Source organism: Uloborus diversus, chromosome 1 (genome assembly GCF_026930045.1).
Source record: "Uloborus diversus isolate 005 chromosome 1, Udiv.v.3.1, whole genome shotgun sequence".
In the NCBI taxonomy this organism is placed as follows: Eukaryota; Metazoa; Arthropoda; class Arachnida; order Araneae; family Uloboridae; genus Uloborus; species Uloborus diversus.
Window position 1 is genome coordinate 85787188 of NC_072731.1, and position 14453 is coordinate 85801640.

At 33.1% G+C, this 14453-nt stretch overlaps 1 protein-coding gene across 1 annotated transcript in view; it reads left to right on the forward strand.

Annotated features, from left to right (window-relative positions):
- The window catches only part of LOC129230920 (N-alpha-acetyltransferase 15, NatA auxiliary subunit-like), a 275701-nt gene that overhangs the window by 128580 nt on the left and 132668 nt on the right, over window positions 1-14453 (forward strand). The window contains exon 16 of the mRNA XM_054865206.1: window positions 5940-6003. Within this exon, the coding sequence (XP_054721181.1) occupies window positions 5940-6003 (64 nt within the window). The remainder of the gene's footprint in view (window positions 1-5939; window positions 6004-14453) is intronic.

The window sequence follows — 14453 nt, forward strand, 5'->3', positions numbered from 1 at the left end:
ACTGTGTCATGACTTTAAAAACAATCAGCAACTGCTTTGAAATTCACACAAAAATAGTTTCTGAATTCTTCAATAAAACTTATGTTTTATGAAGTTATGATTTTCTTACTCAAATAATATTTTGTAGTTAAAATATAAATTAATTTATAAAACTCAAATGAGGGATGGGTTTATTTAATAACATTTTCCTTGATGTTCCTAATTAAAACCGCTCATTGTATAGCATGACATTAAATTGGGTTTAGTATTTAATTGGCTTGAAACGTTGAAGATGTTTTCCGTCCACATTCAGAATATATTAGTGCATAATATTCCTATATTTAGAAGTAGATTCATTGACCGCAAAACCATTAAAAATAAAGTCATTAAAACTCTGTTGTTAAACATCGAAAAGGTGGGGGGAGGGGATTCAATTTTCCGAGCCTCCTCCAAAAGATTTTTCTGTATCCGCCCCTGTTTATGATGGCATCTTTTTCAGCTTATACGAAACTGCATGGTAAATTAGAGTGGTCCAAAATAAGCCTTTTTATTATTTTTTATTTTATTGGTTTTACTCTCCCATTTGGTTTCACCTATGTAAAAAATAATGATTGTGAAGTTTGAGCTCATAATTTTAACATTTAGAGAGAGGTTTCTTAACAGCCTCCAAGTTCTGCGTTTTTCCATTTTATGCTACGAATGTAGGTAGAAATAAAACGGATGCTAGGAAAGGTATGTAATTTCATTTCATGCAAATACACAAAACTTTCCAATCTTTAAAATTCCAAACTTCTAAGATTGTAGATAAAACGTAATAAACTGGAGTTATAATAAGCGAGCTTGGGCCACAGGGGACATTTTTTTGCAATTGTTTTCAGAAGTGTTAGAAATAAAGTTATTAAACTCATACTTCATACTGAAATAAAAAATATTTTTGATTTTTTAATCTCTTATGGCAGTGGTGACAAACCTTTTTCTACTTGAGACCACACCTCATATTAAAATGATTCTCGCGGTTCAGAAAATAACTAAAATTTCAAAATGTTCAACATTTTTTTTTAATTACATGTGAAAACGAGAAAAAAAAGAATGAAAATTAAAAAACCAATAATTGATGTAATCATTACTTGATGCATCTTTTTTTAAATTGCATCAGTTTATCAGAAACCAATTCTGAATATTTAGCGAAATTTTTGACATTCTCATTAAACGTGCTTTTCGATTTGTTGAGTTTAAAGAAGACCACGGGCCACACATATCAACTTCACAGATTGTATGTGCCCCTCGAGCCACAGGTTTTTTGCCGGTGGCACTGTTCTTATGGTATAAATTTTACACTGTTCCGATTCATTGGTATTCTTTTCGTGTAACATTTAGCGTAAACAAAAAATCTGAAAAGAATGAAATTTATTCAAAACTCTTGCTTTTAAAAACATAGATAAATCAACTATATGCACAAATTCGAAAAGAGAAAAAAAGGACATTGAAAAAAAAAGGTAAGTATTGATTCAAGACTTCAAAAAACTTCAGAAACAAATTTGATTTTTTTTCAAACGCTTTGCTAATTCTAAAATTTACCCTATGAATTAAAATAGTATGTTTCAAGTCCGAAAAATACGTTCCTTGATAATTCGTATTGATAAGTGGCGTGGGGGGGGGAGGATTCTGTCATCCCCCATAGAGCTTGACAAATATGGAAATTAATGCAGAAAACTTTTCATAATCATCATTCTTTTATCGTTACATTTATTTCGATTCACGTTTCTACAAATGAATTTATAATTTATCATGCCAGTGTGTTTAATTAAATCAGGATAAATTTAATTGATTATTAAATTTACTGACTTCTGGTTTAATATCTTACTATTATAGAAAGTTAATGATGGTGTCCCAGCGGCCAATGAAGTTCTTAAACGTAATTTTCATAATCGACTTTTAAAATGTGAAGCAGAGGCTGAAATAGATCAAATGCTACAGAATATAGATTGCAAAAGATTAAAATAATACTGGAATATTACTGTTATACAAAAGTAACAGCTTTGCTTTTATTCAAAAATATCATTTCAAATCAAAGTAGTTTCTTTAAAATTGGGAGGGGGGGTAGGGGGCCTTGTTTTGGCAGATTCCTCAAATTTTGAAAAATTGTTTCATTTTGGTGAGTTCAGCCATGCCGCAGGAATTTCGCGCCCATTTGCCTGGTGCTGGACGGTAATGATGCGGTAATATTTGATGAACAAGAGCGGCAAATTCGAATCGCAACGTGATCCATAATTTGTTTTATCAATCCTGCGAATGCTTTTGATTTGCAGATTGATAATGCTGCATTTCGACGGAAAACTAATGAGCAAGAGAATGCTCAAGACTAATAACCTAATTAAATGTATGACTAGAAATGCATGATTAAAAAATAGTTGAAGACAACTTAAAAATAAAAACCAAATTTATTTGGTCATTTAGTAAAGTTAGTTAAATGAAATAAAAAACATTTGAAACAACGCGAACTAGAGCTGAGCTATATCAATCTATTATATATCTATTAAAAAGAACCCGCATCGTTGCATAAAAGCAAACGGGAGCTCGAGTCAACTTGCCAGAGAGAAAACACCGAAGAAGTCTCCTTTCTACTCGAAACATTTCCTTTTATCGTAAGTTAACTCATTTGCATGCGGACGCCCAATCACCTGATACACGCCAGCATAGCACCTGGCCAATGAGCATCAGGCACGTGCCGATCTGTTACGATGCATCACAGATTACGTGAAGGTCGTGACGTCATAGATCGGCGACTGCACGTGCGAGATACGTCTTCAGGCGTCCGCATTAGAAGAAAGAAAAACATCGTTGAAAATTTCTCAATGATTAGGCAAGTGACTGATATTATGGTGAGATAAGTGGTGAGATGAATTCGTTAATTATTATATAAGGGGCGCTAGGCCAACAAAAACGAAATGTTAATGATCCTACTGCATATCCTTCTTGTGCATAAAAAGTAGCATGTAAAAGCATTTTAATAAATCAAATTTAGAAAACAAATAACGAATATAAAATTAACAAAATTTCGAGTTTCAGTGCATAAGGAAAGGAAAGTTAGGCACAAAACATCGATTGTGTAGAAGATTTCGGTCGAAACTAAAATGCGCTAAAAGAGTCGATGCAAAAATTGTATGTGGTCATCCAATACTACACACTGACTCTTCCCCGACCAATAAATTTTGAGCGTTGACAGCATAGAGGGGAAGACGTCCCCCAAAACCTGTCAGCCGCTCTACGTAGAGGGGGAAGAAAAACGCTACAGCTTTCTCTCTCTCTTCGGAAAGCTAGAAAATTTCTGTCTGATGAGTCAGTCCTCTTAATTTATAATTGAAAACATTTAAATGATACTTAAATGAAAGTTTTAAAAAAAACTATTTTCTTATTTTGTATTATTGTAGACCTATGATTAAACAGTTGCTATGTATTGTGAATTAGAATAAAAATATATTTCTCCTTTTCAATGTTGAAACAAAGCTGCAATTAATGTATTTAATGTGCTTGATATTTATCAAGATATACATATATGGGGCAATTCCACTTATTCAAACGTAGAATTTGGATGAAATTACCAAAAAAGTTTCATAATTTTTCAGGGTTAATGGATGAACTGAGCCAATTTTTTTTCTCAATACTTAAACATGTAGGATGAAAATATAAACTTCTGGAATTTCTGAAAAAAATCCAAACTTTAAATATTAAAATAAAAAACCTTATGGTGTCGGACGTCAATTTTTATAAATGCAACTGAATTCCAGTCGATTAAGGTCAAATCCAATTAAGGTTATCCAAGGAATCTTTAATTCTTAAACATAGTTATCAAGTTTAGCCATTTTTTCCTTTTTAAAGCTGTTGAAGGCTCATCTCTCTCACACGTTTTATATTATTCGTCAGCATTGACAATAGAATGATTTCTTGTCCTGATTCGGTTATTTTATTATACTGTAAATTGTAAAAGTATTTACTTCCAATCTGACAATAATTTACATTTATGATGACCTCTGATGTGGATTTTCTCGGAACCGAAAAGTTCTATTAATTGTCGTTAACCTTTGACAATGACAATATTCTTTCATAACAAGCAGAATGAAATATTTTCGTTTGAAATTCCATTCCATATTTTGTAGATAAACCATTGATCTGTACTGAGTTCATCAGGGGCACACTCTGCCAAAGATACATCTACTTTTTAAAAGTTTACTACAGCCATATCTTCAAAGGACTCTTGTTTTTTCCCAATTTTCTAAACCATATCCTTTTGGCCCAGCGGTTATTTCCATTCGAATGTTGGAGTAAATGGTGTAATTGTTATTCATTTGTATGAGATTCATAAATAAACCATTGCAAAGAACGTCCAATAGAAATCTGAATTTTCCTTAGGACTCCACTTTTAAAACCTGTATTGACACCTGACAGCAGTTAACCTACTTTGCGTTACTTAGAAATATCAATAATTTTCTTTCAAAAAGTTAATATGCGTATTTTGCTGTTATGAGAGCTACCGGACATAGGAGTTACAAGGATATCATACTTTGATTTAAGTTATGAGAGTAAAACAACTTGGTCTTCTGCTGTCTTTCTAGCTTTATTTTTTCATTCCTTAATTTGAATCAAAATATTGATCCTTCAACCATCAAAGTATACACCATATTCTTACGAAAAGTGTTATTCCTAAATTTTCTTTTCAAATCAATGGGCATTTTTCTTATTTTCCTTCTGATTTTTCGACGATTGGGTTCTTTGGAGAAATCTTCTTTGAAAATTATTCAAATACAAATGTGATGACCGAGGACCAACAACAAGTCCTGGGCCCATCTTGGCTGGTCCTTGGTCAGTTAGTTCCTCATGAAAATCAATGGCCCTCTTCAAACTATTTTCTCCTTTACTCATTACAGCTGCTTCTAGTAAATTGTTCCAAGAGCCCAAAACCCTACTAAAGTAATAATTTTTCCTAATTTCCACATTAGCCTGAGATTTTAAAAGCTTAAAACAATGACCCCTTGTCCGATTTTCTATACAGAATTTAAAACCCATTAACATCTTTCATATTGATAAATTTAAACAGCTGAATCATGTCCCATCTGACTCTCACTTGCTCCAGGTTATACATATTAAGGCTTTTAAGTCTGGCACCTTTATCTAAATATAAAAGTCCTCTTACTAGCCTAGAAGCCATTCTTTGAGCCCTTTACAATGAAAAAATATATTTCATCAGATAAGACTTATAATTGTGTTTTTCTACTTCCATGTTGTTTATATCTAAAAACAGCGTCTTCATTTATATTTAAAGTAGTAATTTTGTGTGATAAATAGATTTGGTTAGAGGCAACTTTTCTGCATATAAGCTTTGCATATTTCTCAATTTCATTTTTTTCACTCCACCCTATTGTGGATGTTAAGTTGCACATAATAGAAACCTTAAGTTTTTTGTGGCATGATTCTCAGACTCATTAAATATACTCTTGCCTTACAATGTTATGGACCGGCAATAATACATTTTTCTTTCAAGAATGTATTGGGCTATTCCAGCCCATTTTAATTGTATGGTAAAATTTCTCCTGTTGTTATGTGGGAAAACTGATTTTCCTCTACAAACCACTTTTCAACAATAATTAATGTCATTTTTAAAATCGGTTTTTCAGTTGCACTTCCCAGAGAAGTACTATTTCTGAAGAAACTGTTCCTAAAATCATATTCAAGACATCTTAGGTTTACACTCTGCTTTCTTTTATTTTAAATATTTTTTTCTTTTATTTCACCATATCCAGAAATGATGTAAGTAAGTAAATGCACACAGGAAGTTTTTTAAAGTTTCTTTTAGTTTGTGTTGAAAGTTTATTTATAAATTTGTCTCTTTATTTCAGAGCAACTTTTTGTTTTATTTGTTTCTTTTGTTTTCTTGGAGTAATTTATACCTTTGTTTTACACAGGTATATTTGAGGTTATATGATAAGCCTCTGACAGAAAATGAAATATCAGAAGAAATAACTACAGGTAAGTAATTTATTTATTTATTTTGGTCTCAAATCATCGATTAAATGGTGTAGAATACATTTATTTTATTAAAGCCATTTCAACTGTTGTTTTGTATTTAGAATTGAAACTGCAAAGCAATAGTTTTTTCACGTGATGGAACCATATAGTTGATTTAGAGCAGTGGTGCCCAACCTTTTTCTACCCGAGGGTCACACCTCATATTAAAATGATTCTTGCAGGCCAGATTATGTATAAAATTTCAAGATATTTAAAAAAAATCTGAATAATATGGGAAAGTATAGAAAATTAAAAACCTACAATTGATGTTATCATTATTTGATGCTTCTTTCATTAAATTCATCTGTTTTCAGAAACTAATTTCTGAATATTTGGCCCTAAATTTTCATCGTTGTCATTAATTTTGCCTTTCAGTTTGTAACATTAAACCAAAAGTTCCCTAACTTTTCCGACTCCAGGCTCTCTATGAAGAATTAGAATTTTAACTCGGCATCCTATTCTATCTTTATTATACAGTTCACCCTCGTTTTACGCAGCTTTGATAAAACGCAGGTTAATATTTGACGCATTAATTTTATTTCATGCGGATCAGTTTTTATTTTACGTGGATGCGGCAATGCAAACTGATAAAAAAAAATTGCCCTCTTTCAAAATCAAAACTCATGACATTGCAGATAACGCGTAATAAGTTGCATTTTTGCGTGCTAATAAGCAAGCTCGGGTCACTGGAGAAATTTTTACAATTGGTTCAAGAACTCTTTTTAGAAAAAAGTGATTAAACTCACACAATTCAGACTTCAATGTAAGAAGAGTTTTTAGAAGTGAGAAAGGAGAACAAAACCAGTGAGGATACTGACATCGATAACAAACAACGAAAAGCTTTCACATTAAAAATTCCTTAACACTGGCAAATGATCTTTCTGATTTGTTAGTGAAGGAAGATCCCTTCATGGAAATGATGTAAATGATCACTGATGCGTTAATGCCGCACAAATAACTATAGGAAACAATAATAAATACAAGTACCCTACATTTTCCCTAAAAAAAGACAAAAAAAAACCCATATTTCTTTTAAAAACCCAGCTTTAGTTGGGGTTTTTTTGGGTTTTATTTAAAAAAACCCAAAAAACCCTGGGTCCATGGGCTTTTTTAAAAAAACCCGGGTTTTTGCCAACCCTGCTTTTTCGTACTGTTTTGCACTAAAATTCTTTAAATAATCAGCAAATGAATATTTTGAGTGAATAGTATACTTCTAATGATATCTCGTTTGACTAAAAACTTAATTTAAGTTATCTTAAATTGTATGTAGAATTCTACGTTTAAAAATAAAAGAAAAAATTCACACACAATTTTGCTTAATTGAATTTAAATTGTTTGAAACAAACATGGTGACCGTGGGTAAAAAAATTCATTTGCTCTCACATCTGTTATTCTTCACATTACTATGACTTCATGCATATTAGAATTGTATTGATAATGGTGCTCAGTTTTTTTTTTTTTTTTTGTTTTGTTTGATGCTTCAAACATACTAGATTCTATACTTTTTTGAAATTCCTATATATTTTCTACCTAACTCCTATATTTTTTTCCTTTTAAACTCCTATATATTTTGCTACCAAACTCCTATATTTTTTTCTTTCAAACTCCTATATATTTTTTTCTACTGCTATGAGCCCTGCAGTAGTAGCCACTGCTTCAAATTGCTTTAGTAATGCCCAGTTCAAGGTTTATACTTGTAAAAATAATATTCCAGTTTTCCCAATGGGTTCAAACGTACCTCCTGCAAGTTTGATGCCCTTATGGATACATTGGGAGACCTGGACTTCTATTTTTTCAAATATAAACCTTGAAGTGGCCACTACTGGTGTGTTAACCTTAAACTGTGAACCCTTTTTATGCAAAATTTGCCCTAGACACATATGTAACTACCCACTCACCACAATACTAGGGCTCTATTTTTGTTACATTTGCTACATTAATATAATTTAAGATATATTGTTAGAAATTTTCGGAATTAAGGTATTTATATTTTTTTTATAAACAATGAATTCCAGTTTTAGTGTCATCCAGACCGTGTATCCCCCCTCCCCTAGTGACACTGCTGATTACAAGGAACCTCTTTTTAATGCAAGAAGATGTGGGCTTCTGAATGAAATGTATTCCTTGCATCCATTCTGTTACAGCTTTTTTTCATTAAAATACTAGGCTCATTGTTAAAGCTCAAAACTCGCGGTCGCCAGTCACCAAATGCGACCAACTTTCAAATTTTGGCGACCATTATTTTCACTTCAGTCGCCAATGTGGCTACCATTTGCCAATGCAACCTTCCCTGGGGAAAGGTCTTGACATATGACCTTTCCCCAGATTCTTTTGCCCACTAAAATTTCGGCTATCGGATCACCGGGAATGAAGGAAGGGGGGGGGGGGAATATTGTCCTTTTTCTGATGTCTCTCTGTCCAGCATTAAGAATTATTTTACCATGAAATGCAAGTAATTTAATGTATTTTAAATATTATTATATTTATATGTAATTGTGGCTAATTGTGCTATGTGTTCTTGTTCTGAATAGGAACAATAATCGCAATCACGACGACAAATTCGTTACAAAACTTGCTGTTTCGAAAACTCGGCTTTCTTTACACGCGATCGTAAAAATAGACAAATTTCATACACCAATTTAGTAAACCATGCTTTTTTGATCTTAAATTCATTTTCAACTTTATTTCTCCTTAACAAATGGCTATTTCTTCATTTTGCGGTATTTTTAAACTATGCGTTTTCAAAATGGCGTCGTCGCATTGTTAGATTGTTCATTTTTACCAGTTAAGACGAAAATGCCCTTTCCAAAATAAATGAAAAGAATTAATCTTGTACATTTGGTTTTAGATATGAATAAACAAAAATGGCGCCTTTGAGTCAGAATGCATCCGGACAAGGTAAAAACGATATCACTAAAAAAAAAATTTTTTTGCAAGATTTTTGATTTTTTGTTTAAATCATATTGTTTGATTTTCCTTTTTTTTTTCTTTTTAAAATATAAAACCTACTGGAGGAGAGGACATATCCATTTATTTATTTATTTCTCCTAAAAAAATGTTATTTTTAAGTTTCGCCTTAAATTTTCAAAATGGTGTCCTGTCCCGCGTTTTCAAAATGGCACTGCATTGTAGATTGTCCATGTTCACCAGTTAGAAGAGGAAAATGTCTGTTCTAAAATAAATAAAGAGAAGTACAATCGTATTTATAAAACACATAAATAAAAAAAAAATGGCACCCTTGCATCTAGAGAAGGTGGAAAGAATACCACTGAAACCCTTTTTTTCTTCTGCTGGATCTTTTATTTCACTTTTTTTTGTTTTGTTTTGTTTATATTGTTTGACTTTCTTTTATTTATTCATTTTTTGACACTCAGGCTTCGATTTTTATAAAATTTTGCATGCATTTGAAAAAGCAAAAAATTATTTTTGTAGAATCGCAAATGGTTTAGGTTTTACATTCTGTTTAAGTTTTTTTGGTATTTTGCTGTTTTCTTTATCAAGGAACTAACTTGTCTTTTGGTTGAAAGCTGTGATGTTTCTAGAAGTTTTAAAAGCTTAAAAAATAATTATAATAATAATAATTTTCTTTCTTTATTTTTTTATTGTGATGTGTTATGCTTAAAGATAAATTAATGCAGATTATAGGTTGCAAAAGATGTGTTAAATAATATCTGGGCAGAGGTGCCCGCTCCCCCCAAGTTAAATCCCCCCCCCCCCCCCCATTTTTCCTCAACCCTCTTTTCGTTTTTATTTTTTAACTCGCTTTTTAATAATTTAATTTTTTTTTAATATTTTTTATTTACTTATTTATTTTAAATATTATTTTATAAGAAAATTTCTTTGCTACACCAATGACATATACAGTAGGGTGGAACGAAAAAATTTTTTTGTTATTTTCATTTTGCCGTAGTGCGGAAAAGTTGCCTTTTTATGTAAATAAGATGTTAAAAAAATATGAAAAATATTGAAGCACGTCTTGAGGTGCCGCAAGTACGATAAAGTTTTGAAAAATTGCAATTTGTTTTACATTTTCACATTTTTGAAAAAAAAAAAAAAATTTATATATTTATGCTTCAAATTCTGTCGAAAAGCAATTTTATGCTCAAAAGACCGTACACATACAATATATGTATTTTTTTGTCGTTTGGATTATGTCTTGAGGTGCAGCAAAAGCAAATAAGTTCCGTGAAAACGCACTTTTTCCCGATTGCACTGGCATCTGGAAGCATGAGTCACTGCAGCAGAGGGGGCGGGAATGGTCATCAGTGATTTGTGTGAGGGGGGGACCAAGCTCGTATCAGGTGTCAATCTCTTTGTCAAGTTCAGTTGAGTTAGCGTCTATCTAAAACAGAGTAACGTAAAATTTCGTTAGTTGGTGAGTTTCTTTATTGTTGTGAGTTACAATGGCTCAGTCAAAACAAGTGCAGACGAGACAAATGTCGGAATGTCCTATTTTTGGGAGCTTTAGCGATTTGAATGAAGTTTTACTTCCTACGTACGAAGATGTAATGAAATGTTACTGTTTCATTAGACACGGCCTAAAAAGTGCGACTGGAAAGGATCCTTATGTGAGTGAAATAACTATGACTTTAGTTTCCAGAATTAAACACATTTGGTCAAGAGCTTCTATTCCTGTTGTCTCTAACCAAAGAATTTCAGATATGATAAAAAATTATCATAAGAAATATAGGAATTTGCAGAAATCTAAAAAAAGAAGAAAGTGTGAGTCCATCTTCCTAAAGTTTAAAGAAGAATCTAAACGTTTGTTTGACATTGCTGCCTGTAAGTGTCAAAACTTTGATACTTGTGGATGTAAAAAAGAAAAAAAAGTACCAGGTTTAGAACAAACGTTCTTAAAAGACCAACGCTCTGCAAGGAAAATGGTTATCAGTAATGTTGATAGAGTAACTACAAGCTCCTTGCAGAAGAGAGCAGTGAGAAAAGCAAAAGAACAAGAAAGACAGTCTAAATTTAAACAAGAAAGGGCAACAATTAATTGTGTAAGAAAGACTAATAATGACGATAGTGATAACGCTAAAACAAAGGAAAAGAAAGACTCGATTTTCGAAGAGCATCAGTGCTCATCACCAGAAGAGGAAAATCAGCCAGGCCCTTCATTTGTACAAGATGATTTTAATCTACCAGGCCCTTCAAAACGAAACAAAGGTATAAAGAAAAGCTCTCAAATGCGTATTAAATTGCCATCTGTAGCTTCTGTTTGTGATCGTACAGGGATATCAGATAGAGCTGCAGCAGCTGTAGCTAGTGCGACTTTACAGGATTTAGGTTTAATAACAGAGGAAGACAAAACCAAAGTAATAGACAGAATGAAAATTAGACGTGCAAGCGCAAAAAATCGAAGAGATCTCATTGATGACAATCCTAGTCAGACAACCAGAAACAGAGGTTTGTTTTTTGATGGACGAAAAGACAAAACACATATACAGGAAAAGAAAGGAACAAAGTTTTATAAAAAAGTTATCTCAGAAGAGCATGTTTCGTTAGTAGGAGAACCAAATTCAGAGTTTTCAGGTCACGTGACACCTTCATCTGGCACTGCAAAAGACATAGCAAATAGCATACTTGAATTTATTGGAGACAGAGAAAAAAACACACAACTTCTAAACTTTACAGCTATTGGATGTGATGGAACTGTAATAAATACTGGAACTAGTAACAGTGTGATCACTTTGATAGAAAATGTGATAGGAAGACCTTTGCAATGGGTAATTTGTTTGCTCCATTTAAATGAGCTGCCTTTGTGCCACCTCTTCTGCTATTTAGACGGCAAAACAAAAGGACCAAACGAATTTAAAGGCGAAATAGGGCAACAGTTGGAAACCTGTTCTAATCTTCCTGTGGTTACTTTCTTACCTATTAAAAATAACCTTCCTCTTTTTGATAACATACAGGACATTAGTACAGATCAGAAATATTTATTAGAGATGTGTGTCGCTGTATCAAGTGGTACTTGCTCACTTGATTTATCTTCAAGGAACCCGGGAAAACTTGCTCATTCCAGATGGCTTACATTCGCAAATCGCATACTTCGATTGTACGTCGCAACTGAAAATCCGACTGAAAATCTCAAGATCCTTGCTCAGTACATTGTTAAAGTGTATGCTCCTGTGTGGTTTAGCATTAAATTAAAACCTTCTTGTACTTACGGCTCTAGACATTTATTTGAGATTATCTCATATTCACGATATCTCTCCCCTGATTTTAAGAACGTAATAGACTCGGTCATACAAAGAAATGGATACTTTGCTGCAACCGAAAATCTCCTTTTGGCTATGCTATGTGACGAGTGCAGAAATGTAAGAGAACTTGGATTGCAACGTGTGTTGAAAGCAAGAACACAAAGTCAAGGCGGAGTTAGGAAGTTTAAAGTTCCACAAATAAACTTTGTTGCCAAAGACTACATTGATGTGATATCATGGGGCGAAAATGACCTAAGTGAACTCCCCTTGGTAAAACATATGTCTAGTGACTCCCTCAAAGATTTTATACAAAAAGCATCAAAAACTCAATTAGAAAGTCAAATGGACCCAATTATAGACTTTGCGCGGATCCCTTGCCACACGCAAGCAGTAGAAAGAGTTGTGAAACTTGTAACTGAAGCGGCTCTCAACGTATGTGGTTCAGTCGCAAGAGACGGCTATATAAGAGCAAAAATTGACTCACGTGAGGACATGCCGATATTTGATACAAAAAAACAGTTCAATGTGTCAAAGAAGTAGATACAGTGAAACTTCCCTTAACAGACACTCCCGAATAACGGACACCTCTAATTAACGGACATTTTTGCAAGTCCCAGTCCCTCAATATAGGCCATTCCATGTAATTCACTCTGAATAACGGACATTTATTTCACAAAAAATTTCCCTTGCGATCGTAGTACTTCCGGTTTTTTTTTCTTTTCACAGAATATCTTAGTAACTGTTTGCCTTACAAAGCTTTTCATCCTCCACAACTGATATCCCCCCCCCCTCATTTCCTTATCACTGTTTCTTGGAATTAAAAGGGTGGTAATGGGCAGAGGCAGCGATTGGGGTTTAAAAGTTGGGGGCAGAAAAAAAAAAGGAATTAAAAGACATGGTACTTTTTGCGGGCAGCAAAAAATGAAAAAGAAAAAAAAAGTCAAAATTTTGTTAGGGCTAGTTTTGAGAGTATTGAAGCAGATAAGTGAAAACTAATGTCAGTCTAACAATTAACGACGTTTTTCTTAAGATTTTAATGAATTTTGTACCCAATAACTATTCAAAAGTTAAGATAAAAAAGAGGAAACCTTTCGCTTTTTTCTAACTGGGGCTCTCGGGAGATGCAATTGAGCAGACCGGCGCCGGTAGTAGTCCGCTTTATGGCGCCGTGGTTTCGTTGGGTTGTTTAATTTTTAGACATAAAAAAGATTTTCCCATATTCAAGGTCATATTGCCAACTGTCAATCATGCAATAGTGATACTCGAGATAAAATAAATAAATTAACCATAAAAAGTTTGCACTATTAGAGAATTTTTGGACCAGATGGGAAAACACCAATTACAGTAACGAATTGAAAAACTTTTTTCTGAGCAAAGGTGACACTGAAGGAATTGCTAAGGTAAATGATTTAAATATTTATATTGAGAACCAAGCTTGTAATGCAAAAAAGAGGTGTCAAACTGTTTTAACTGATTACTTTAATTGATTAAATGCTTTTTAAGACAAGTGTGTGCTGTCAGTATACCTTTATTAAAAAAAGCAGATTAATTACTCTTGGCGTAAAATGTGGTAAACCTTTCGCAATTGTTTCGATTGTGTTCTACAAAGGGAACAACAGCCCATTTTGAAAAAGGTAAATTAAGTTGTTCCTCCTAATAGCGGACACCTCCCAATAACGGACAAAACTTCTAGTCCCTTGACTGTCCGCTATTCGGAGGTTTCACTGTACTAACATCGTGCATTGACTTGAACATTTATTTACGATCACTAAGGATACTTTGATTTGGCTACCATTTTGTGAGGATCTGGTAGCCATTCGCAACTCCAACAAACTATAGGGGACGCTGCAGTCACTGTCAAATGATGGACGAAAAAACTAAAACAAACGCACGCCGTAACGTATAAATTGCTTCTAAACTTAGGAAATGACAGAAATTTTTGTTCGCATGTATGATTTTTTTTGTTCTTTATTCATTTTAAAAGATTTTTCAAAGTCTTTTGGTTATTCTGACCCATGTAGAAAGAGATTAGAAATCAAAAAGTATTACGAAAGTAAAAAATTAATGCAGAACACACAGTAAGTTGTTCTGAAGCAGCCATTTTCATGATGTTGAATTCAGTATTCATAAATTTTTGGTTCGCTACGAACAGCATTTTCATTTTGTACTGTTTTTTCTATACATTAGTGCATATTATGTCCAGTTTTGTGA